The sequence below is a fragment of the Trichosurus vulpecula genome, chromosome 2 (genome assembly GCF_011100635.1).
Source record: "Trichosurus vulpecula isolate mTriVul1 chromosome 2, mTriVul1.pri, whole genome shotgun sequence".
Lineage (NCBI taxonomy): Eukaryota > Metazoa > Chordata > Mammalia > Diprotodontia > Phalangeridae > Trichosurus > Trichosurus vulpecula.
The window spans coordinates 123607666-123632386 of NC_050574.1; the positions used below are offsets into that span (position 1 = coordinate 123607666).

Consider the following 24721-nt stretch of genomic DNA (forward strand, 5'->3'; position numbering starts at 1 on the left):
AAGGAAGGACACTACATCCTGCTAAAAGGCACCATAAACAATGAAGCAATATCATTGTTTACCATTTATGCACCAAGTGGTATGGCATGCATATTCTTAGAGGAGAGGTTAAGGGAGTTACAGGAAGAAATAGACAGCAAAACCATAATATTGGGAGACCTCAACCTTCCCCTTTCTGAACTCGATAAATCTAACCTCAAAATAAATAAGAAAGAAGTTAAGGAAGAGAACAGAGTAAATGTGTTTCATGATTGTAAGCAAAGTGAACTCTGATTGGCAGTCTGTAGGAAACCCCATGGTGAGAACCAACCAAACTTGAATTAAAAAGAATGAAGACAGGCTGGCCAGTCTTCCTCCTGTCAGCTCAGGAAAATTTGCCTTCCATAGGTTCTAAGAATTCACAGTCCTATCTTTAGCTTTTTCTTTTTTTTAAATTTTTTTTAAATTTTATTTAATATATTTAGTTTTCAGCATTGATTTTCACAAGAGTTTGAATTACAAATTTTCTCCCCATTTCTACCCTCCCCCCCACTCCAAGATGGCGTATATTCTGGTTGCCCTGTTCCCCGGTCAGCCCTCCCTTCTGTCACCCCAGTCCCCTCCCATCCCCTTTTCGCTTCCTTTCTTGTAGGGCAAGATAAATTTCTACGCCCCATTGCCTGTGTATCTTATTTTCTAGTTGCATGCAAAAACTATTTGTTTTTGAACATCTGTTTTTAAAACTTTGAGTTCCAAATTCTCTCCCCTCTTCCCTTCCCACCCACCCTCCCTAAGAAGTCAAGCAGTTCAACATGGGCCACATGCGTATCATTATGCATAACCCTTCCACAATACTCATGTTGTGGAAGACTAACTATATTTTGCTTCTTCCTAACCTATACCCCTTTATTGAATTTCCTTCCTTGAACCTGTCCCTTTTCGAAAGTGTTTGTTTTTGATTACCTCCACCCCCATCTGCCCTCCCTTCTATCATCCCCCCTTTTTGTGTCTCCTTCCTCTTTCTTTCCTGTGGGGTAAGATACCCAATTGAGTATGTATGGTATTCCCTCCTCAGGTCAAATCTGATGAGAGCAAGATTTACTCATTCCCCCTCACCTGCCTTCTCTTCTCTCCTACAGAATTGTTTTTTCTTGCCACTTTTATGCAAGATAATTTATCCCATTCTATCTCTCCCTATCTCCCTCTCTCAATATATTCCTCTCTCGTCCCTTAATATATATATATATGTGTGTGTATATATATATATATATGTATATATATATATATATATATACATATATATGTATATATATGCATATTCCCTTCAGCTACCCTAATACTGAGGTCTCATGAATCATACACATCATCTTTCCATGTAGGAATGTAAACAAAACAGTTCAACTTTAGTAAGTCCCTTCCAATTTCTTTTTCTTGTTCTTTTTGTTGATTACCTTTTCATGCTTCTCTTGATTCTTGTGTTTGAAAGTCAGATTTTCTATTCAGCTCTGGTCTTTTCACTGAGAAAGCTTGAAAGTCTTCTATTTTATTGAAAGTTCATATTTTGCCTTGGAGCATGATACTCAGTTTTGCTGGGTAGGTGATTCTTGGTTTTAATCCTAGCTCCATTGACCTCCAAAATATTGTATTGCAAGCTCTTCGATCTCTTAATGTAGAAGCTGCTAGATCTTAGGTTATTCTGATTGTGTTTCCATAACACTCAAATTGTTTCTTTCTGGCTGCTTGCAGTATTTTCTCCTTGACCTGGGAGCTCTGGAATTTGGCAACAATATTCCTAGGAGATTTCTTTTTGGGATCTATTTGAGGAGGCAATCAGTGGATTCTTTCAATTTCTATTTTGCCCTGTGGCTCTAGAATATCAGGGCAGTTCTCCTTGATAATTTCTTGAAAGATGATATCTAGGCTCTTTTTTTGATCATGGCTTTCAGGTAGTCCAATAATTTTTAAATTATCTCTCCTGGATTTATTTTCCAGGTCAGTGGTTTTTCCAATGAGATATTTCACATTGTCTTCCATTTTTTCATTCCTTTGGTTCTGTTTTATACTATCTTGATTTCTCATTAAGTCACTAGCTTCCACTTGCTCCAATCTAATTTTTAAGGTAGTATTTTCTTCAATGGTCTTTTGGACCTCCTTTTCCATTTGGCTAATTCTGCCTTTCAAGGCATTCTTCTCCTCATTGGCTTTTTGGAGCTCTTTTGCCATTTGAGTTAGTCTATTTTTTAAGGTGTTGTTTTCTTCAGTGTATTTTTCAGTATTTTTTCGGGTGTCCTTTAGCAAGTCATTGACTTGTTTTTCATGGTTTTCTCGCATCCTTGTCATTTCTCTTCCCAATTTTTCCTCTACTTCTCTAACTTGCTTTTCCAAATCCTTTTTGAGTTCTTCCATGGCCTGAGACCAGTTCGTGTTTTTCTTGGAGGCTTTTGTTGTAGGCTCTTTGACTTTGTTGACTTCTTCTGGCTGTATGTTTTGGTCTTCCTTGTCACCAAAGAAAGATTCCAAAGTCTGAGACTGAATCTGGGTGCGTTTTCGCTGCCTGGCCATATTCCCAACCAACTAACTTGACCCTTGAGTTTTTCAGTGGGGTATGACTGCTTGTAGAGTAAAGAGTTCTATGTTCCAAGCTTGGGGGAATGCGCCAGCTCTGCCACAACAGCACTCCTCCTTCCCCAAGAACCCCCAACCTGGACTGGACTTAGATCTTCAGCAGGCTCTGCACTCCTGCTCTGATCCGCCACTTAATTCCTCCCACCAGGTGGACCTGGGGCCAGAAGCAACTGCAGCTGTATTTCTGTAGCTGCCCCACCTCCTCTGCCCCCAGGGCGGTGGCTGAACAGCAAACTCTATCCCCCTGTCCCCAGGAGCTTTTCCCACTAACCTGTGTTGTCTTTGGTGTTTGTGGGTTGAGAAGTCAGGCAACTGCCACAGCTCACTGATTCAGGGCACTAGGGCCCACTCCGCTCAGCTCCTGGTCTGGTTTGTCCTCATGTCCTATGCTGGACTCTGCTCCACTCCGCTGCCCTTCCAGCTCCGTGTGTGAAAGACCTCACCCAGCAACCATCGAGGCTGTCCTGGGCTGGAGCCCTGCTTCCCTCTGCTATTTTGTGGGTTCTGCAGTTCTAGAATTGGTTCAGAGACATTTTTTATAGGTTTTTGGAGGGACTTGGCGGGGAGCTCATGCTATTCCCTGCTTTCCAGCCGCCATCTTGGCTCCACCCCACCTTTAGCTTTTTCTGTAGTGGATTTTATGAGCTATATTGCTGTAGCAATTTCTCTGTAGACACCAACCTCCTCCCTCTCTTTGGGAAATGCTACTACACTTGACTTTTTTTTCCCTTTTCCATTGTTAACCAAAGTTTGAAGTGGAAAAATCATTTCCGCAGCTACTAAAATATCCTGGGTTTTGTAGATCAGTCTCCAGAAACCCTGCAGCCCTTGGGATACCTGAACTCTGCTCCCATTCCTGCCACTAACGTACTCTGTGACTTTGAGAAAGTCTCTTCCCCTCTCTAGACCTCAGTTTTCATCCTGTACTAGATGAAATGTATATATTCTCTTCCAGCTCCAGCATTACACGTTATAAGGACCCTCTTGCCCTAACAGTTTATGTTGTCAGAATGAGAAAACTTCAGAGGAAGGGAACTCAAGAGGTCTTCTAATCCAACATATATCTGAGTAATCCTCGTTAAGCTTTCTTGCATTGTCCTTAATTTCACAGTCTATAAAATCAAGTGGTTGGATTTTATGTTCTCTAAGATCCCTTCTTGCTTTGACATTCTATGTTTTACATTTTAGTAAAACCTTCTACTAAAGATAGAAGCTAAAATTTAGTTTTAGTAGGTTCTTTCTAGCTCTAACCTTCCATCTTTTGTGTTCTAAGACCCCTTGTAGCTCAAAGATTTGATGACTTGAGTGGTTGTCACCTTTGTTTTTTAGGTCTGCTAGATGTGAGCCTAAGATATAGACACACAACCAGGACATCGGAGGGAGTCATTGCTACTCGAGCTGTGTCCATCTCAGTGCACATTCACAGAGCCAGTGGTTTACAAGCAGCAGCAAGGTAATTTAAGGCTCTTTTCTAAGAATTGGAATGGGTGCTGGTTCAAATCAGCTTTCTTTGGTTCTGAAATTAAAAGTCAAGAAATTAGCAAGCCATACCCCTTGCTTTTTCCCTCTTGTAAAATGCTCAGTGAGCTTATCAGCAAAAGTTATTATCTAGAAGATAAGCTATATCAAGCCTATCTTAAAAGTTTGTGCTACAAATAAATCCTTCTAGTTATCTTTGGTTAGTGCTTGTTTCTCTTGAGAGACCTGATGCCCACAGAGCTTTACTCAGTACTCCTGTTCGTGATGATGGTGGTGATGACTGGAAATACATGCTGACTGATGGGTCTTTTGTTATAGTAGTTTGTCAAGCCTCTTAACTTTAACCACTTCTGAAATTTCTCAGAAAACTGTTCAGAAAGATACTTGCATGCTTACAGCCAGTAAAAATGATCAAACTAGGGGAGGTTTAGCCATTGGTAAAAAGTCTAAAATTTACAAGATTTCTCTATCGTAGACAGATAACAAAGATTTACTTATTCCTACAGAAACGCTTATTTCCTCCAAAGCCAAATAATGAGCTTATGCAAATGGTACCCACTGGGAGTGATGTGAAATTTGAGGCAAATTTCAGTGAGCCAAGTTTCCCCAACAAAATTGCTGGTTATTCTGAGCTTTCATTTGCTTTTAGTGTTCAAAAGGCAAAGGAGATTATTTATCCTAAATTTGGACCAAATAGGAAAATTTCTGCAAAGAAGTCTGTTTTGTTCACAAGGCATACCAATCATCAGCTACAAACTAGAGAAGATGGAGAAAATCTACCTTCTTGTCATCAGTCGTTTAGTGTTCCTGATAAAACAAATCCTGATAACTTTATAAGATTATCTAATGAAACGATTTTTGTAACTTTAATCAAAATGTTGCCCTGAAGCAGTGGTCTATATTTGAAAACTGTAATGATCATAAGCTTACTACAGATGTTATCAAAGCATGTCATGAATTAGGAAGTTTTAGGATACAGATGGTGAGCTCTGGGAGTTGCCAGACCCACAAATGATAGTTGAACCCATGAGGTCGAATGAGGTCACCAAGGAAGAAAAGGAACCTCAAATTCATTTATCTTAAATCCTTCTGATGCCAGTTCTAGCAAATGGGTTCTACTTCAGAGGAAGGGCTTTTGATAATACCAGCAATCAAGACAGGAGGTACTTATCAAGATCTCTTTTTATCACGTCTAGATCATAGAATCTCAAATGGATGGGTTAGATATCTAGTCCAATCTCCAAATTCATTGTAAGCTCGTTCTACAATATCTTATACTTGAATGCCTGTAATGGCCAAAAAACTCACTTCTTCATAAGGCAACCCATTGCATTTCTGTACATTCTTAATCTTAAGACATTTTTCCCTGTGTTCAGCATCCTCACGTCTGATGGGTGAGCTTGTGTGTAGTTGCAGGGCTTTGGGCCAGACTGGCAAGCAAAGCCTTTGTCATTTTTCATAGCTCTTGGCTGAGGATTTCCTTACAATAGTTCTCTGACTACCACAGACTTTCTTATTCAGCCAATACTATTACAACCCCTTATCACTTATCACTGTCACTAGTTTTGTCTTAAGTACAGCAGTCATAGGCCCATTAAGTCTTCTCTTAGGATGTATTTCCTGGGTAAGCTGGAGTCTAACATTACTTTACCTCTGCTCTCTTCTCTCCCCTCAGAGTCATAGCTGAGAAGGAGCCTTCTTTGCAGTACAATGCAACAGTAGGTGTTAATACTTCAGTTACCACACATCTCTCCTTCCTGCCCAAGGGAGAGCAACGTCAGACACACCCTGTGGCGCGTACCTTCTGCCCTGAATTCTCCCACCACATAGAGTTCCCTTGCAATCTGGTGACACAACATAGCAGTGGTGAAGCCTGTTTTCTGGCAGAGCTGTTGGAGTTTGCTGAAGTCACTTTCTCTTTGTATCACCAAGACACAAAGCCAGGTGAGTCCAAATAATGTTATTACATTACATTATGTAAAAACCTTATAAACAAATGCAGAAAAGCAGAAATATTAAATGTATTATTTACTTATAACAATACAAGGAAAATTATAACTAATAAAGGGTATTTGAACAAAGGATACAAAATGAAATGGAGAGTCAGTAACTTAATCCTAAAGAATATGTGGGTCAAAGAACAAATCATAGAAATAATAGATAATTTCAACATTGAAAATGGCAACTAACAAAAGTTTTTGCGTATCATTCTCTTTTTTATTAATTTATTTATTTTTGGTTTCATAAGGTTTTGAGTTCTAAATTTTCCCCCCTCCCCAAGATAGCATGCAATCTGATATAGACTACATGTAAAATCATATTAAACATATTTCCACATTAGTCATATTGTAAAAAAAGAATCAAAACCAAAGGGAAATTCCACAAGATAGAAAAAAGAAAAAAAATAGTATGCTTCAGTCTGCATCCAGATGCCATCGTTCTTTTTCTGGATGTGGATAGCATTATCCATCATGAGTCTTTTGGAATTGCCTTAGATTATTGTATTGCCGAGGAAAGCTAAGTCTATCAAAGCTGGTCATCGCACAGTGTTGCTGCTACCATGTACAATGTTCTCCTGGTTCTGCTCACTTCACCCAGCATTAGTTCATGTAGGCATCCCCTCAATTTCCAGTTCTTTGCCACCAAAAGGAGTTATTTTATATATTTTTGTACATATAGATCTTTTTTCTTCTTCTTGTATCTCTTTGGGATATATACCTAGTAGTGGTATTGCAGGGTCAAAAGATAGGAGGTTTAAAAGACTTTTGGGCATAGTTCCAAATTGCTTTTCAGAATGGTTGAATCAGTCCACGATTCCCCAAATCAGTGCCTTGGTGTCCCTATTTTTCCATATCCCCACCAGCATTTGTCATTTTCTTTTTCTTCTGTGTTAGCCAATTTCATAGGTGTGAGGCGGTACCTTAGAGCTGTTCTAATTTGCATTTCTCTAATCAATAGTGATTTAGAGCATTTTTTTCGTATGGCTAGATAGCTTTGATTTCTTCTTCTGAAAACTGCCTGTTCATATCCTTTAAACATTTACCAATTGAGAAATGGCTTTTATTCTTATAAATTTGACTCAGTTCTCTATACATTTGAGAAGTGAGGTCTCTATCAGAGAAATCTGCTATAGAAAAAATTTCCCAATTTTATGCTTTCCTTCTAATCTTGACTGCATTGATTTGGTTGGTATAAAAACTTTAATTTCATGTAATCAAAATTTTCCATTTTACCTTCCGTGATCATCTCTATTGCTTCTTTGATCATAAATTCTTCCCTTACCCATAGATCTGACAAGTAAATTTTTCTGTGCTCTCCTAATTTGCTTATTGTATCGCCCTTTATATCTAAATCATGTACCCATTTTGACCTTAACTTGGCATATGGTATAAGGTGTTGGTCTGTACCTATTTCTGCCAAACTGCTTTCCAGTTTTCCTAGCAATTTTTGTCAGATGGTGAGTTATTGTTCCAAAAGCTTGGATCTTTGAGTTTAAAACTAGAAGTTGTTTAAAAAAATAAGCCAAATAATAATTTTGATTACATTAAATTAAAAAGATTTTGCACAAACAAAGCCAGTGCAACCAAGATTAGAAGGAAAGCAGCAAACTGGAAAACAATTTTTATAGCCAGTGTTTCTGGTAAAGGCCTCATTTCTCAAATAAGTAGAGAAATGGGTCATATTTATAAGAATACAAGTCACTCCCCAATTGATAAATGGTCGAAAGATATGAACAGGCAGTTTTTAGATGAAGAAATTAAAGCTATCTATATTCATATGAAAAAATTTTCTAAATCACTATTGATTAGAGAAATGCAAATTAAAACAGCTCTGACGTACCACCTCATGCCTATCAGACTGGCTAATATAACAGAAAAGGAAAATGATAGATGTGGGAAAGTTGGGACATTAATGCATCATTGGTGACATTGTGAATTAATCCGATCATTCTGGAGAGCATTTCTTATGTATTACCAAGACACAAAGCCAAATAACATTATTACTTTATGTTCATATAAGTTCACATGCCTAATATGTTAATTCAAAGGACTTAAGCTCTAGAATCCAAAGCCAACAGTCATTTACCACATCAATCAATCAAGTCACTCAGCAAGTATACATAAGAAATGATGAGCAGGCAGATTTCAGAAAAACCTGGAAAGACTTAAATGAACTGATGCTGAGTGAAGTGAGCAGAACTAGGAGAACATTGTACACAGTAACAGCAACACCTTTGATAGACTTAGCTCTTCTCAGCAATGCAGTGATCTAAGACAATTCCAAAAGACTCATGATGGAAAATGCTATCCACATCCAGAGAAAGAATGATGGAGTCTGAATGCAGATTGAAGCGTGCTATTTTCCTTTTTTGTTGTTTCTTTGTTCTCCATTCTCAAACTGAAATCTGGTTTACTGCAAGTAAAAGCTTTGGTCCAACAGTCTCTTTGAGTTTTGTTTTTTTTTTAATTTTGTTAACCTTGATTTTATAGGTAGTCGATTAGATCACATTCAGCCTCTAAGAGAGTATCTCCTTGGAGTAGTCAGGATTCCAATGAAAGATTTGCTCATCAAAAGGTCAGGTGAGTAACTTGATTGTTCATCAGGTCTTTGTATCACTGAGCTAGTGAGTACTTTGAATAGCTGACTTACTTTGTGTCCATGAACAATTCACTTTCCCTTTCTGGGCTTCAGTTTCCTCCTCTCTCAAATTTGGGATTTGAACTAGACTTCAGGTTCTTTCTAGCTCTAAAATTCTATTTCCTAATGTTAATGTCCTTTCTAACACGAACATTCTGTTGGCCCTGTAAGTCTAGTTGCCCCCAGAGAGAAGAATATGCATCTTGTAATAGTAACTTCTTTAGCCTAAAATTATTTTATGCCTGCATACCCATTACAAGTAATGGACCTAGACCTAAGAAGTTCTCTCTTTAAATATCAGCCACTCACCCCCTGAATAGAGTCCCTTGGCTCTGACATCTCTCATTGTATATGGCTATTTTCAAACAAAGAGACAGAACCTTGTATTTAATTTTCTTCAGTCGATGGTAGTAATACTTGATGTAATTATCATGCTTTGAACTATTTCAAGGAGTGTGGTGGTATAAAAGATCACTTTAGCTGAGAATTGAGAAGCCATGGTTCTAATCCAGGAATTGGTAGTTGTGTGATGTTGGACATTTCAACTCAACAAACATTCAGGATCTACTGTGTGCTAGGCACTTGCAAGTTCACATCTTGAGGCCTTTAATTCATAGACTTAATGGAACTCTAGATCTGCAAGGGATTGTAGAAATCATTTAATTCTGACCCTACAAGTAAGGAAATTGAGGCTCAGAGTATAGAAGTGACTTTCCCAAAGTCACATAATTAGTAGCAGAGCTGAGAATAGAAAGTAGGCCTGTAAATGCTCTTACAGTGTTCTTTTTAATTTGCCAGGCAGCTAAATATATAAAGTGAACCATTTTGACTTCCTGCGTTATGAGAGGGCCTTTCTAGCTCTGGCTCCCTTTGTTCTGTAGTCTTAAGTTCCTTTTAGCTCTGACATTTGTTTATTTTCACACATTTAATCTGATAAGATAATATTATGAGGTAAACAAAATAAAAATTAATGTCTCCGTCTTATAAATTGAGGTAGATTCTCTAACTTAGTCTCAAGTTATGCAGCCAGTTCTAGCCTAGCCAGGACTAGAACTTGGGTCTACTGGATCCCAGCCTTTTTTCTTCCTACTATGTCTGTAAAAATGTATTTTCCAATGAAATATTGTCTCTGTCTGGTTATGGGTCCATGTTTCCTGTTAGTTCTTGAGGAAGATAGAAACAGCACCCCTCCATAATTGTCTTCTCTCATAAGGGATTACAGGGTGGTATCCAGTCATCTTGCCTGAGGACCTGTCTCCAGCACAAAACACAGACATCATGCAGATGATTGTGGGTGGCCTGGAGTTATCAGTTTCCTTTGCCCATTCTGGTGACAGAGAACGGGTCTTGGAAGCTGCTAAACTTCTGGGCTGGAGTTTTGAGGAATGCCCTGCTGATCTCCTCACAGATGTTGAGGAGAGGCCAGCTACTATCACTGTCTCCACCCCAAGAGCATGGCTGCCAACCCATTGTGTGTTACTGGCTGGCCAGACACATATCCACAAGGCCACCCACTGCTACCTTCGCTATAAGCTGTATGACCAAGAGGGCTTCTGGACTCCACTCAGAAAACCAAAGTTAACCACGGATGAAAAACAAGTCACAATGACATTCACGACAACAAAAAAACTAGATGTTAACGTGGGACCATCACTGCTTTGGTACTTCAGGGAAGAGAAACTGGAAATCCAGGTGTGGCGGTCCTATGGGAATGACAGTGTGGAGAGGCCCCACCTGACAGACACCTTGATTGGTTCAGCCTATGTGGACCTTTCCAGGCTCAGTGTGAGGACAGCAAAGACACTGACTGTTAGTGGTGAGTAGTCCTTTTGATGATATAAGGGAGCAGCATAGTGTAATAAACTGGATTTAGAATCAGAAGACCCTGGGTTCAAGTCCCAGCCCAACTATTTATTAAATGTATGACTAGGCAATTCCTTCTCTCACCATGAACCACAATTTTCTCCTTTTTAAAATAGGAGGGTGGAACAGATGTTCTCTATAGTTCCTTACAGCTCTAACACTGTGGATTCTCTTTCAGTGTTAATAATACAGTGATATGTCTATTAATAAAAAGACAGTTTCTTTAACACACTTTTTTGTCAGAAAATTGTTTATCAGAGATAGGAATAAAGCCAGTATGGGGGTGTGTTCTAGGAAGTAGATTTCTTCTCATCTACACCTTGTTAAAATATTCATTTTCCTCCTTCCTTCCCTTCAGTGGAAGGTGAATAACAGTGTTCTGGGCTTCTTGTCCACATGAATGGCACTGGAAATAATTTCCTAGCTGTGGCCTAGGCCTATTCAAATCCCAAATAATCAGGTCAAGGAAATCCCTAGAATGTGTGGTCCAATCTCAAAAAGCCTGTAGGAAGACATGAAATCAGACTTGATTCTACGCATTCCCTTTTCACAGACCTCCTCATTTACATAATTATACTTCTGCTTTATCTTTGTTCACCATCATTCAAGAGTACCTCATTCTCATGCAAGTCCCTAAAGTTTTTCATAGTTATATGAAACACTTTCCTTGCAAAAATCTTGTTAGGCTAAAAGTAATAACAACTTGGATTTCTTTAGGGTAACTTAGCTAGACTTTCCCTCTCCCATTTCTTTTACTCCTAGCCCAGCCAAAAAGCAACTCTGCATTCTTCTTCCTGTGAAGTCTCAGACTATTCCTGGATCTCTCCGCCAGCCTCAGGATCAGGGCTTCTACAGTCATGATTTCAGCATTTCCGCATGCCTGCACCCACTTACATATCCGTAATTTACTTCCACCCACTAAGGTAGAGGACTGGACAGCACAAGAGGCAGCATGATTAGAGTCTGAGTACTGGTTTTCAGTCTGGGCTCAGGCAAGTCACTTAACCTTCCTAGGCATCAGTCTCCTCAGCTGTAAAATGACTGGATGAGGAGAGAGGGGAGGGTTGAACTAGATGGTCTCTAATGTTCTGACTCCTTCTCTTTTGAGCTATACATTTTACATACAGTCATGGCCCCACGTAGGTAGGTAGCTCAGTGGGTAGAGTACTGAATCTAGAGTCAGGAAGACCTGAGTCCAGCCTCAGATACTTGCTAGCTGTGTGACCCTGGGCAAGTCACTGAACCTCTTTCTGACTCAGATACCTCAACTGTAAAATGAGGATAATAATAGCTAGCACCTGTCTTCCAAGGTGGTTGTGAGGATCAAATGACTTAACATTTATAAAGTGCCTAGCACAGTGCCCTGCATAAATGTTAGCTATTATTATTGTGTGTAGTTTCCAAAAAAGTTATTCATAGCCTTTTCCTGGCACAGTACTCCTCTAACTTAACTAGTGCCATCCTCAATGATGTTCTTTGTTCCCAAAGAAATTGTTGTGTAGGCTATTATTTGAATGAGTGTGTGTGTGTGTGTGTGTGTGTGTGTGTGTGTGTGTGTGTGTTTTATTTTTCCAAGTGAGTTTATCTGTATTACCTCATAGAACAATCCTGTGATTGAGAACTTGCCCAAAGTCATAGTACCAGACTGTGTGATGAATTCCCTGGGGTTAATAATACTTAAACTATCTTCCTCATGGAGCTATTGTGAAGAAAATGATTTGTAAACTATAAAGTACTGTTGAAATAGGAACTCCTTTTTTTCAATGTTATGAATACTGTTAACACTACTACTTCTAAACTATTCAGTCACTTTAATGGGTAGAGGTGAATTGGGGACGTCCAGTTGGGTACAGCCAGTGTGATGAAATGATGTATTGAAATTATGGCAGGTAGAAGCCCTGGGCCTGGAAGCCGTTGTGGAGGTTATTAATAACATCATTAATAACCAAAATGTTAAGACAAAATATCCAAATCCCATTTAGGAGAAAATGTGCTATATTGTGTTTAAGGGCATTTAGAAAGTCCAAGTCTTTTCTGGGAAATTTTCCTAGAAATTCTGAAGAAGTAAGTGATATTTGGCATGACCAAAAGGTCTTTACAAATGTCATCCTACCCCAGACTACTGACCTTGAGTTTCACATCTCCAACTACCTTTTAGACATTTCAAATTGGATGTCCAGAAGATATCTTAAACTCAGTATGTCCAAAACAGAATTCATCTTTCCTCCTAAAGCCTCCTCCACCTTCTACATTCCCTGTTACTATAAAGGCCAACACCATCCTCTCAATCTCACAACCTAGGAGTCATCCTGCATTCCTCACTATCTCTCACCCACCATAGCCAATCTGTTGCCAAGACTTGTCTTTATCTTTGCAACATCTCTCGAATACACCCTCTTACCCCCTCTCAGACTGCCACCACTCTAGTCTGCTGGTGAGTGTGCCTACCTCAAGTCTCTCCCCATGCCAATCCATCCTCCATTCAGCCAATAAAATTTTACTAAAGCTCAGATCTGATCATGTCAATAAACTACTCAATAAACTCGACTAGCTTCTTATTACCTCTAGGATCAAATACAAAATCATCTGTTTGGCATTCAAAGCCCTTCATAACCTGGCCCCCTCTGATTTTCTTATACCTTACTTTCCAATTTTCTCATATCTTACTCCCCCCAAGAACTTTTCAGTCCAGTGACACTGACCCTGTGGCTTTCCATGAACAGGATACCTCTCCTCTCAGGATTTTCTCTGGCCATTCCCCATGCCTGGAATTCTCTTCCTTCTCTTCTCTGACTGAGGGACCTCCCTGGCTTCCTTTAAGTCCCGATTAAAATCCCACTTTCTGCAGGAAGCCTTTCCCATCCCTTCTTAATTCTCATGCCTTCTCTCTGTTAGCTATTTACTATTTATCCTGTAGATAGCTTGCTTTGTAAAGATTTGTTTGCATGTTGTCTCCCCCATTAGGTTGTAAGCTCCTTAAGGGCAGGGACTGTCTTTTGCCTTTTCTTATATACCCAACATTTAGCACAGTGCCTGGCATATAGTAAGTGCTTAATGAATATTTATTGAGGAAGTAACAAGCCAATTCAACATTAAGTTTGACTGTGTCCAGCACTGTGCTAGGCATTAGAATTGTGAGATAAAAATGAAATAGTCCTTGCCCTAAAGGAGCTTACATTCTACTTAGGGAAAACAACTTCTCTGCAGATAAGTATATACAAAGTAATTTGGGGCATGATGGGGTGAACTAACAACTGGGAGAATCAGGAAAAGCCTCTTAGAAGAGATTACATTCAAGCTTTGTCTTGAAGGGAACAGGGTCCTTTGTGAGGGAGGGGAGTATGTTTCAGGTATGGGGCAAGGCCTAATGAAAGGTACAGAGATGGGAGGTAGGTAATAGCAATAACTCCTACTTGGTCATTGAATTTAGCTAAATGAAACTGGATTTCTATAATTTTTTTAAGGTTTACAGGGTACTTTCTTTACAACTCACAGCATTACGAGGTAAGTGAGAAAAATATTATCATTCCCATTTTACAGATTACAAAACAGAGTCAGCATGAGCACTCAGCTAGTAAGTTTCATAGCTAGTATTTGAACCTGGATCTCCTGATTCCCAAGTGCATTTAGCTTTTTGCTACTACCTGCTGTGCCCCTCAGAGTTTACATGAAATATAGTCCTTACTTTCATGGAGCTTATATTCTCATTGTAGGAAAGGACACATGTAGGGATGATGATAAAACATGGTAAGTTAAAGGGCCACTTGAGGCTGAGGAGAATCATAACTGATGGTGTTCCAGAAGAAAGCAGCATTGGCGTTAGGGTTTTTTCTAAGGATAGAAATTCAATAGAAAATACCAAACTTTGTAGCTGCTTGTCCAAGACAATGGCAAATTGAAGTGGAGTGCTTCCTCTGTGCAGAAAAGGTACAGATTTAATCTTTGTGGTACTCTAAAAATCTGACAAGACTTCCTTTGTGCCTGACTGGGACCATTTTATTTCCTCCTCTTGTAGGTGTTTATCCTGTGTTTGGACGCAGTGCCTCGGACTTGTCTGGGGCAGCAGTACGAGTTCATGTTGTTGTCACTTCAGAAAAGTCTGCTTCTTTTCACTCTGGGCCTGCTCACCAGCCTAACTACACTGAAGATAGCAGCAACAGTGACTCAGAAAGGATTCCCCACCAAGAGGACCCTGAAGAGCCTGAAAACCAGAGTGACTCCAAGAAACCTCCTTGTTCCCAGGGGCCCCAGGCAAAGAGTCCCCCTGCAGAAGCAGGCACAGTGGATATGGAAGGCACATTTGCTGTCAGCATCTTAGTGGAAAGAGCCATGCACTTAAGTTTAAAAGGTATTCTTAGTTTTCTAAACTCATTTAGTCCATTCAAACTTCCTGATGCCTAGAATCTTAGAGGCTTGTCTAATCTAACACACACCTGAGCAGTTCCTCTCAGACTTCCTGATAAATGGTCCTGCTGATAAAATTCCCTCTTAAGGAATCCCATCCTACCTGTGGACAGATCTGATAGGAAGCTTTTCTCAAATTTTAAGGTTTATAAAATACTTTCTTCTCAACAATCTTGTAAAGTAGGTAGGTACTCATTTTACAGATGAGAATATTGAGGCTGTCAGAGCTCCAGTGACTTATTTTCTCAAGGTCATTTACAAAGATTTATTATGTCAATCTGAGACTTGATCTTTTGACTCCAAGTCCAAAGTTCTTTACCCTACACAACAGATATGCTTTACTCTTTTCTGCCCTCTTGGATAGAATGCCTGCTTCTTCCATATGATAATCGTTCACATACTTGAAGACAGCTGTCATATCCTCAAGTATCCTTTTCTCTAGGTTTAATGCTCCAGGTTCTTTCAACCAATCCTTATATGACTTGTCTTCTGCCTCTCCGAGAGACAGCTAAGTGACGCAGTGGATAGAATGTTGGGCCCAGAGGAAGACCTGAGTTTAAATCTAGCCTCAGATACTAGCCATGGGCAAGTCATTTAACCTCTGCCTCAGTTTCCTCAACTATAAAATGAAGATAACAGTAACACCTACAAGGTTGTTGTGAGGGTCAAATGAGATAATAGTTGTAAAACACTTAGCACAATGCCTGGCACATAGTAGGTACTTAATAAATGCTTCTTCCTTCCCTTCCCTCTCTCTTCTCACTGTCCCAGTTGCCCTTCTTTGGATGCCTTCATTTGTATTAATTTCCTCCTTGAGCACAGTATTACAAATGGAATCTGAAGGGGCAGTCAACAGCAACATTTACCACCTCTCTCATTCTGGAAAGTGCTACTAATAATGTAACTTAAGATTATACTCGGTTTTTTGACTCCTGTGTCTCACTTTAACTTGTCCTCCCCAGGAATCATTTCAGTCATTGCTCTATCTTTAAGGACAGTTAACTCTAGAATTTTCATGTTCTTAAAACGTAGGATTGTTGCAAAGTCAAAAGATGCTCATATTATCTATAGTCTCTCACCATTATTTTAAACATACCTTATCAGCCAGTTAGAGGAGACTATGCAAGTAAGCTATCCATGATATAAAGAAACCTGTCCACACATCTGTGACTAATCATCGTCAACAAGATCTTAACACCAAAGGCAACATAGAGATTCAGATGTTTACAAAAAGATTTGCTCCAGCTCTAGGCCTCAGATGTATTTTCATGCTAAGAGAGACATAAAGGAGTCAACTATGGTTATACACGTATATTGATAATGCATCAAAATACATAGGGAAGGGGACCAGGGATTTCGTGGGTAGGGAGCTCCCAATGGGGAGCTTCCTCTACCAGTGCAGGTCAATGCCTTCTCTGCAGCTCATAATCTTGGAGCATTGCCTAGAGTACTCAAGAATTCAGTGTCTTGCCCAAAGTCAGACAGCCAGTTTGTGTCAGAGTCAGAATTTAAACCCAAGTCACTGTGACTCCTGAAGTCAGCTTTCTGAGCTCCACTCTCATACTTCATCAGAATATATAATGATGTACATATTGTCATCATCAACACATTTATAAAGTATTAGATTGAGAAAGGACCTTCGACATGATCTAATCCAGCCTATCAGGTCAAGAATCCCATTCTATATACTGACAGGTGGCTTTCCAGTCTCTATGTGAACACTTTGATTGATAGGGAATTCCTGCCCCGAAAGGTAATCCATTCTAGTGTTGAGCAGCTTTAATTGTTTGAAATTCTTCCTTATGCTTGTTTGAAATAAACAAATTTACTTCCTCTACCTCATGACAACTTTTAAGATATTTCAAAATCTGCTTCTAAGACTATAATCCCCATTTAAACTATGATAATCATTTAAAAAAATATATTTAAGCAACCACTGTATGCAATTGGCTCTTCTGGCTGCTAAGAGAGAGAAAAATAGGATCCCTATGGAGGTACACAGATAAATATTTTAATTAGAATAGAGTAAGTATATAAAAAGAGCACGAAGGTCGTACTATGAGATTAGATGATAAAGAGAACATTGCCAACTGGAGTCATCAGTACATTCAAACGGAGTCTTGAAGGATGGGTAGGAGGATGCCCTAAGAAGAGGTGGGAGGAAAGACATTCTGGTCATAGGGAAAAGCCCAAGCAGAGACTTGAGGGTTGGAAAAATACAGGAAGTGTATGAAGATTGTGTACAAGGTTAGTTTAGCCAGAGTATAGATTAAATATAGGGAATCATAGGAGATAATGCTGGGAATACAAGGTAAAAATCAAAATGCACTGGTATGTAACAATGTCAAGCAAAGGACATAACGATGGAAAGTCAGTGAGCAAAGAAGGGTGTGAATAAATGTATTCATCAAGAAGATGACTTTCTCAGCATGCTACAAGGATCATATGATGTCTATAAAGTGTTCTGAAACCATAAGGCAATTTAGAAACATGAATAATAATTGACATTATCCTACTCTAAAATTCTCAGGTTCCTTGTCCAGACATGGAGGTGACTTTAGGTTCTTAAGGCTCTGCCAGAGGAACAGAGACAACTCTGGCAGGTGCCACCAAGATAGAAAGGCTTAAGGTATGGGCCTGGTATTACCCTGTGGGTGACTTGAGAGCCAGACTAACTAAATGCAGATTTATATTACTAAAGACTTGACCAGGGGCAGCTAGGTGGTGCAGTGAATGAATAGAGCACCGGCCCTGGAGTCAGGAGGACCTGAGTTCAAATCCAGCTTCAGATACTTGACACATACTAGCTGTATGACCTTCGGCAAGTCACTTAACCCCAATTGCCTGGCCCTCCCCCCTCCAAAAAAAAGAGTTGACCACCATTTGATAAATGTTCAACACAACAGTTTATCTGCTAGGATTTCATCAGGGAACAGGGAGTGAGATCTTCATTAATGGAGATAAGGCCTACACAGTAAAAACGCTTAACTTTTGAATTAGTGTTGTATGCTCAGTGTATTAGGAAGTTTACCCTGAAAAATAAACTTTTTATGAAGTGAAGTATCTGTAAAGCAAATAATCACCCACTAATTTCTCTATTTTAAAATGGGAAGTTTGTTTCTTCATATACTAGGTTTGTTTAAAATAAGCACAAGCCCCTATTTTGATCCAATATACATAGAGTCTTTCCCTTATAGGTTGCAATTGAAATCTCATTGTAATCACCATAACAAAACAATTTTGTGTTTTGCAATAGACTTCTTTCCTTATACAAAATATGACTGTTTCAGGGTCTAGAACATATTGGGCCTGTAAGCTTAGGAAGAAGCACTGTAAGTCTATAGTGGAGGGAGGGACCAGTGCAGATTGTATTCTATTCACACCTTAGCCTATGGGATTTTTGTTCATGCCTTCCCATAAATCTTCTGTAGAGATTTCTACCATGTGCTAGATGCCCTCCCATGATTCTTTTAATGTTTCATGAGTACCATGTGCTACATAGACTATCCATGTTATTCTTCTTGTCCAGTCTCCTTTTTTCCAGTCATCCTGTTCTTGGTAATGTATTTTACGCCACTTGTCACCATAGTTCATTGTTAAGAACATGTTAAAGTCTAATTTCACCCATTTTGCGTCATTCTATTGCCCTTTGGGTCACCTGCAATGTTTTTCTTTCGAAATTATGGGGTTTTGTGAATCACAGCCAAATAGCATCAGCAGGAAGAGAATAAAATCATCATCATCACCATTGCTGTGGCTAATAATAATTTGCTTTAGGTCATAGAAATTCATTTATTTGGGCATAGATAGGCTATCATCTGTATCGCTAGATTTCACATAGAATTATTGACATATTAGTATTATTTTCATGTTTAGCAGCTATTCCTGGGCTGTCGCCAAGTGCTTTTTAGATCATGACCTTGCTCAGTGATATAAACATTGCAGGCAAGGCCTTGTTACCACCCAGGGGGAAAGCACCACAGTTCATACAGATGACCGCCCATGGCTTCTTTATTATATACTCTTAGGATTTCTCCTATGTTATGGGGAGGTGGTTGTTTTTTAGATTCAGCTCAGAGCTAGATTTCAAAAAAAAACAACAAAAAATAAGCTTCCCCCTAAGCCATAATAGATGTTTGGTTTCAAGGCCTTCAGCAAAGGTTACCAACCCCAGAGATTCTGTGTGTGTGAGAGAATATTCTTAGCAAAGTCAAGTCCCCGGTGGGCCTCTAAAAGAGATAAGGCAACACTAATAAAGCAGCACCAATAAACCTGTTACTGTTATATGTAAAGCCAGAAGACTGCATGAGAATTCCCTCACCCATGAAAGGCTCTATTTGCCTGTGTTTATTCATTCACTTAGCAAACATTTATGGAGCGCACTGTGTGCAGAGAGAGAACGATGATAGGTACTGGAGGAAATACGAGTTTACATTAGACAAAGACCCAACCCTCAAGGAAACCAAATACCATTTTATTTTGTATCTTTATAGCCCTTGCACTTAGCACAGCTTCTTACACATAGAAGGTTTTTGTTAAATGTAATAAAATTATATAGGCTGTAGTTTAGTAAGAAGATATGGCACAATGACAGATAGCTATAGTACGCAATAAAGTGTATTAGAGAGGTGAAAAACAATTCTGAATAAAGTCTGAGGGAGGTTGGAACCTAACTAGAAAATAAGAGAGGTCATCCTGAAGGGTGTGGCATTTGGGTTAGACTTAATTTAAGGGTTAGATAACAATGCCCTTATCAATCAGACAGGTATCAAACAAACCTACTATGTGCCAAGCATTGGAGATAACGAAGAAATAATTGAAATAGTCCATGTCTCCAAGATCATGGGAAAGACAACATGTATATATACATAGGCAAATAGAAAGCAAACACAAAGTAACCTTGGTGAGAAAGGTAATAGCAGCTAGGAGGCGTGTAAGAAAGGCTTCATGGAAAAGGTGACATTTGAGTTGTCTTAAATTAAACACTGATTCTAAGAAGTAGATAGTGGTGAGGACCACCATTTCGGGTATAAGAAGCAACCAGTGCGGGGGAAGACGAGATGGACTATCACATGTAAGAAATAGCAAGTACAGCTGGATTGTGTAGTGAAGTAATGGAATGTAAAGTAATATGAAGGTAAGTAACATGTAAGAAATCTGGAATGATAAGCCAAGTTGTGAAAAGCTTTAAATAACAAAGTAAAAAGGATATATTTGATTTTAGAAGTAATAGGGAGCCATGGAGGTTTTACCAAGTAACCAGGGAGGAAGTGGTGGTGTGTGCTTTGGGAAAGTCACCTTGGCAGATGTGTGGAAGATATTGGTCAGGGGAGAGATTTGAGACCAGTTAGAAAGCTACTACAATGATTTTGTTGGTATAGGGAGTTCCCAGTGAGGAAACTCCCAGTATCAATGCAGATTAATAACTCTTCTTCAATTTCTAGTCTTAGAGAATAGCCTGAGGCACTGAGACATTTAAACGACGTGGCCAAGGTCACACTGAAAGTATGTGTCAGAGGAAGGACTTGCATTACCTAGGTCTGGGCTGTCCAAAATGCAGCCTGCCTATAAGCATAGAAATTTATATAAATGCTTTAGTAAACGAGGCCTAGCTACCACAGAGCTCTCACTAAAATGGCAAATCAAAATATATGGTCTGTTGTTTCAATAAAAACCTAAGGTAGGACAGTGCCGACCTTGGTTATTCTGACTCCACAGCCAGCTCTCTATATACAGTGGTTCTCAGAGTGTGATCCTTGGACCCTTTCAGGGGGTCCTCAGATCAGAACTTTTAATAATAATACTTAGATGCTATTTGCCTATTAAAATATTCTCTTTTCCAACTGCATATATGTATGAGACCTAATTTTCTTTATACACTTCAATTATAACAAAGTATCCCAACAAATTCAATGCAGAAGCAAATATGAGAATTTTGGTGTCTTTTATCTAGTAAGCCAGACATTAAAGAGGTTTTCGAAAATATGTAAAATGATGACATTCTCACTAATTTTTTTAAATAGTTATTTTTCATAAAAAATATATATTACATGTTAACATGTAATGGATGTATTACTGTTATTTTAATGAATTAATATTTTTAATGTGTCACTTTTAATTTCTAATATGTTAAATACTGGATAAAATACACAAAAACAAAAGCTCTTTGGATGGGTCCTCAGTAATTTTTAAGAGTGTAAAGGGGTCCTGAGACCAAAAGGTTTGAGAACCACCACTCTACTCCATGGCTGCCTTTCAACAGAAGTGTGGTTTGGTATACTGTAAATTAAGCTGCTATAGTGGTGGTATTGGTGGTGATGATTTGGTAATTCTACTAACTATAGTTCTTCTATTTCAGGAAGCCCCCTGACTGAACGGAATGTCACAGCACCCAGTTGCTGTGTGTCATTTGCTGCTGCAGATGTAAGATCCCCAATATATACACATGTGATTGAGAATACAGACTCTCCTGTCTGGGACTTTCAGCAGGAAACCAGGTATAAGAGTTTTGCTGTGCAGCCAACAACCAGTAATCTTGTCCATGTCCAAAGAACCTCGTTCAGTGCTCTGCACATAGTTTAACCATGGAACCTCAGAGATGGAAGGGACCTTCACCTAAAGCAGGAAATTCCTCTAAAATATCCTCTGACAAGTGATGTAGACTTAAAAATTATGGGATTCCATGAAAAAGCTTTCCCTCCTCTCATAAAACTATTTGAAAGACAACTAAAAATTTTCCCTACTCCTTTGTCATCCATGTTGATATCATCAGTCTGATCTTTTAGAATTCAGGGTTCTACTAAAGTACTCCTCAGTGCTTCCCTCATAGCATGGAAGTATGAGTTCTCAGAACTATACAAGTGAGCACAATGCCTGGCAGGTCCTGAGTATAGGCCTCGTAATGGGCTATACGTCTGGCATAGAAGAACCAGCCTACTTTGTTTGAAGAGTCTCATCACCAGAGAGTTGGCCACAAGTGTGATGATGGTTAAAGACCATCTACTAATGGTATCGTAATTATCATATCATAAGTTATTAAAGTTCAGTTATTAAGTTATTAAATGCCAGTGAGATCAAAAGACCTTGAAATATTCAAGTTTGAGTTTGCCACAGGAGACCAGGCATATCTCTGAGGTGCAAAAATTTTTCCATAACTCTTGTCAGAAACAAGATGATGACCTAATTGACCTACAGGCGGTAGAGTAAGTTTCAGTCCTTATTTTCATATTGTCCTTTGTTTCACTCCAGTCAGGCCATTATTCATAAAAAGAGCAGTCACAAGCACTGTTGCAAACTTTCTCTTATGGTGGTACTTCCTTTGAATGTCATTCTTGTAGAGTAGAAAGAAAAAAAGCTTCAGATCTACAGTCTCCAACAATAGCCTCATCTTGTCCAGTTCCCATCAGTGATCGCTCTTCCTTGGTAGTATGATCAACTCAGATCGGTTCCCCAAGACATCTGTTGGCACGATGGATGAGTGCTGGGTCTGGAATCAGAAAAGCCTGTGTTCACATCCATCTTCAGACAATAGCCGTTTAACCCTGGGCAAGTCACTTATCCTGTATGCCTCAGTTTTCTCAACTGTAAAATGTTATAGTAACAGCACCCACTTCCCATAGTGATTGAGAGGATCAAATGAGATAATATTTGTGAAAAGCACCTAGCACAGTGTCTGAAACATGGCAGGTGATATGTAAACTGTGCCTTATTCCATTCCATTCCCATTTCTTTCCCACTGCTCACAGAAAGACAAGGATTTGTAAAGCACTATGTGCCAGGTATTGTGCTAAGCTCTGGACATAGATGGAAAAGGAAAAAAGAATACCTGACATCAAGGAACATATATTCTTATGACAAAACAACATGTAAATAAGTACATATTAGATACGACACAAAACAAGAAAGCCCTCCTGCAGAAAATATCTTTGAGCTGAGCCATGCAGGGAGCCAGGGATGCTAAGAGGCAGAAGTGAAAGCGTAGGACATCCCAAGCACAAGAGACAACCAGTGCATAGGCACAGACCCAGGAAATGGAGCGTCATATTCAAGAAAGAGCAGATTGGCCAATTGAGTTAGATTGTAGAATTCATGGAGAGGGCTAAAGTATGAGAAAACTGGGAAGGTTAAGAAGGGACCAGGTCGTGAAGATCCAGGCAAAGACTTTATATTTGATTCCAAAGATAATAGGGAGCCACAGAGCTCATCGAGTCAGGCCTGTCCTTTAAGAAAATAATTTTGTAGCCTTGTAGAAGGAAAATAGAAAAAATCTTGAAATAGAGAGCAATGAGAAGGCTATTGCAGTGGTCCACGTGAGAAATGAGGAAGGTCTCAATTAGAGTGGTGGCTGTGTGACTGAAAAGAACAGACCAGTTGTAAGACATGTTGTAGAGGTAAAAAATAACAAGATGTGGTAACCTATTGGATATTGTGGGATGAGTGAAAGCAAAGAGTCAAGAATGACACTGAGATTATTGGAAAGATAGCAGTGCATTCAACAACATAGGGGAATTCTGAAGGGGAGAGGTTTGGGGGAAAGATACTTTTTGTTTTGCTTTGGATCTGTTGAAATTGTGATGCTTATGGGACATTCAGTTCAAAATGTCCAAAAGGCAAGTTGGTGATATGGGACTAGAGCTCCAGAGAATATTTAGAGCTAGTTACATAGATCTGTGAATGATTTGTGTGGAGTTAATAACTGAACCTAGAAGCTAATGGGATCTCCCAAGTGATGGAACACAGAGAAAGAAGACCCCAATCAGGACCTTGAGAGGCACTCACATTTAGTGGACATAACATGGATGATGATCCAGCAAAGGAGACTGAAAAGGAATGGTCATATAGATAGGAGAAAAATCAAAAGAGAACAGTTATAGAAACATAGAAAGGAGAGGTTATCCAGGCATAGCTGATAAATATTTGCAAATGCTGCAGAAAGATTAAGAAGAATGAGGACTAAGAAAAAGCCATTAGATTTGGCAATTAAGAGATCATTGGTGACTTTATTTTATTCATTTAATATTTTATTTTTCCCCAATTGCATGTAAAAACAATTTTTAACATTTGTTTTGAAAAATTTTTTGAATTCCGAATTCTCTCCTTCACCCTCCTCCCCATCTTATTGAGAAGGCAAACAATTTAAGTTATCTGCAGTCATACAAAACATATTTCCATGTTAGTCATGGGAAAGAACACAGACAAAAATGAAAGGCAAGACAAGAATTGATGGGGGATGCCCATCAATTGGGGAATGGCTGAACAAGTTGTGGTATATGAATGTAATGGAATACTATTGTGCTATAAGAAATGATGAGCAAGTGGACTTCAAAAAAACCTGGAAAGACTTATATGAACTGATGCTGAGTGAAATGAGCAGAACCAAGAGAACATTGTACACAGTAATAGCCACAGTGTTCTAGGACTGATTTTGATAAACTTAGCCCTTCTAAGCAATGCAAGGACCTAAAACTTTTCCAAAGGACTCATGATAGAAAATGCCATCCACATCCAGAGAAAGAACTATGGAGTCTTAATGCAGAGTGAAGCAGACTCTTTACTCTTTTGTTTTGTTTTCTTTATCATGGTTTCTCCCATTTGTTATAATTCTCTATGCAACGTGACTAATGTAAAAATGTGTTTAATAAGAGTGTATGTGTAAAGCCCATATCAGATTACATGCTGTCTTGGGGGGGGGGGGAGAAAATTTAAAAGCTAAGTCATTTACAGTTGATCATCA

The 24721-nt window shown here is 39.1% G+C and overlaps 1 protein-coding gene across 1 annotated transcript in view; it reads left to right on the forward strand.

The window, feature by feature from the left end:
• Positions 1-24721, forward strand: part of C2CD3 (C2 domain containing 3 centriole elongation regulator) — a 153811-nt gene that overhangs the window by 91053 nt on the left and 38037 nt on the right. Inside the window, exons 20-25 of the mRNA XM_036744950.1 lie at positions 3934-4057; positions 5759-6027; positions 8574-8663; positions 9935-10537; positions 14600-14932; positions 21347-21485. Coding sequence (XP_036600845.1) covers positions 3934-4057; positions 5759-6027; positions 8574-8663; positions 9935-10537; positions 14600-14932; positions 21347-21485 — 1558 coding nt within the window. The remainder of the gene's footprint in view (positions 1-3933; positions 4058-5758; positions 6028-8573; positions 8664-9934; positions 10538-14599; positions 14933-21346; positions 21486-24721) is intronic.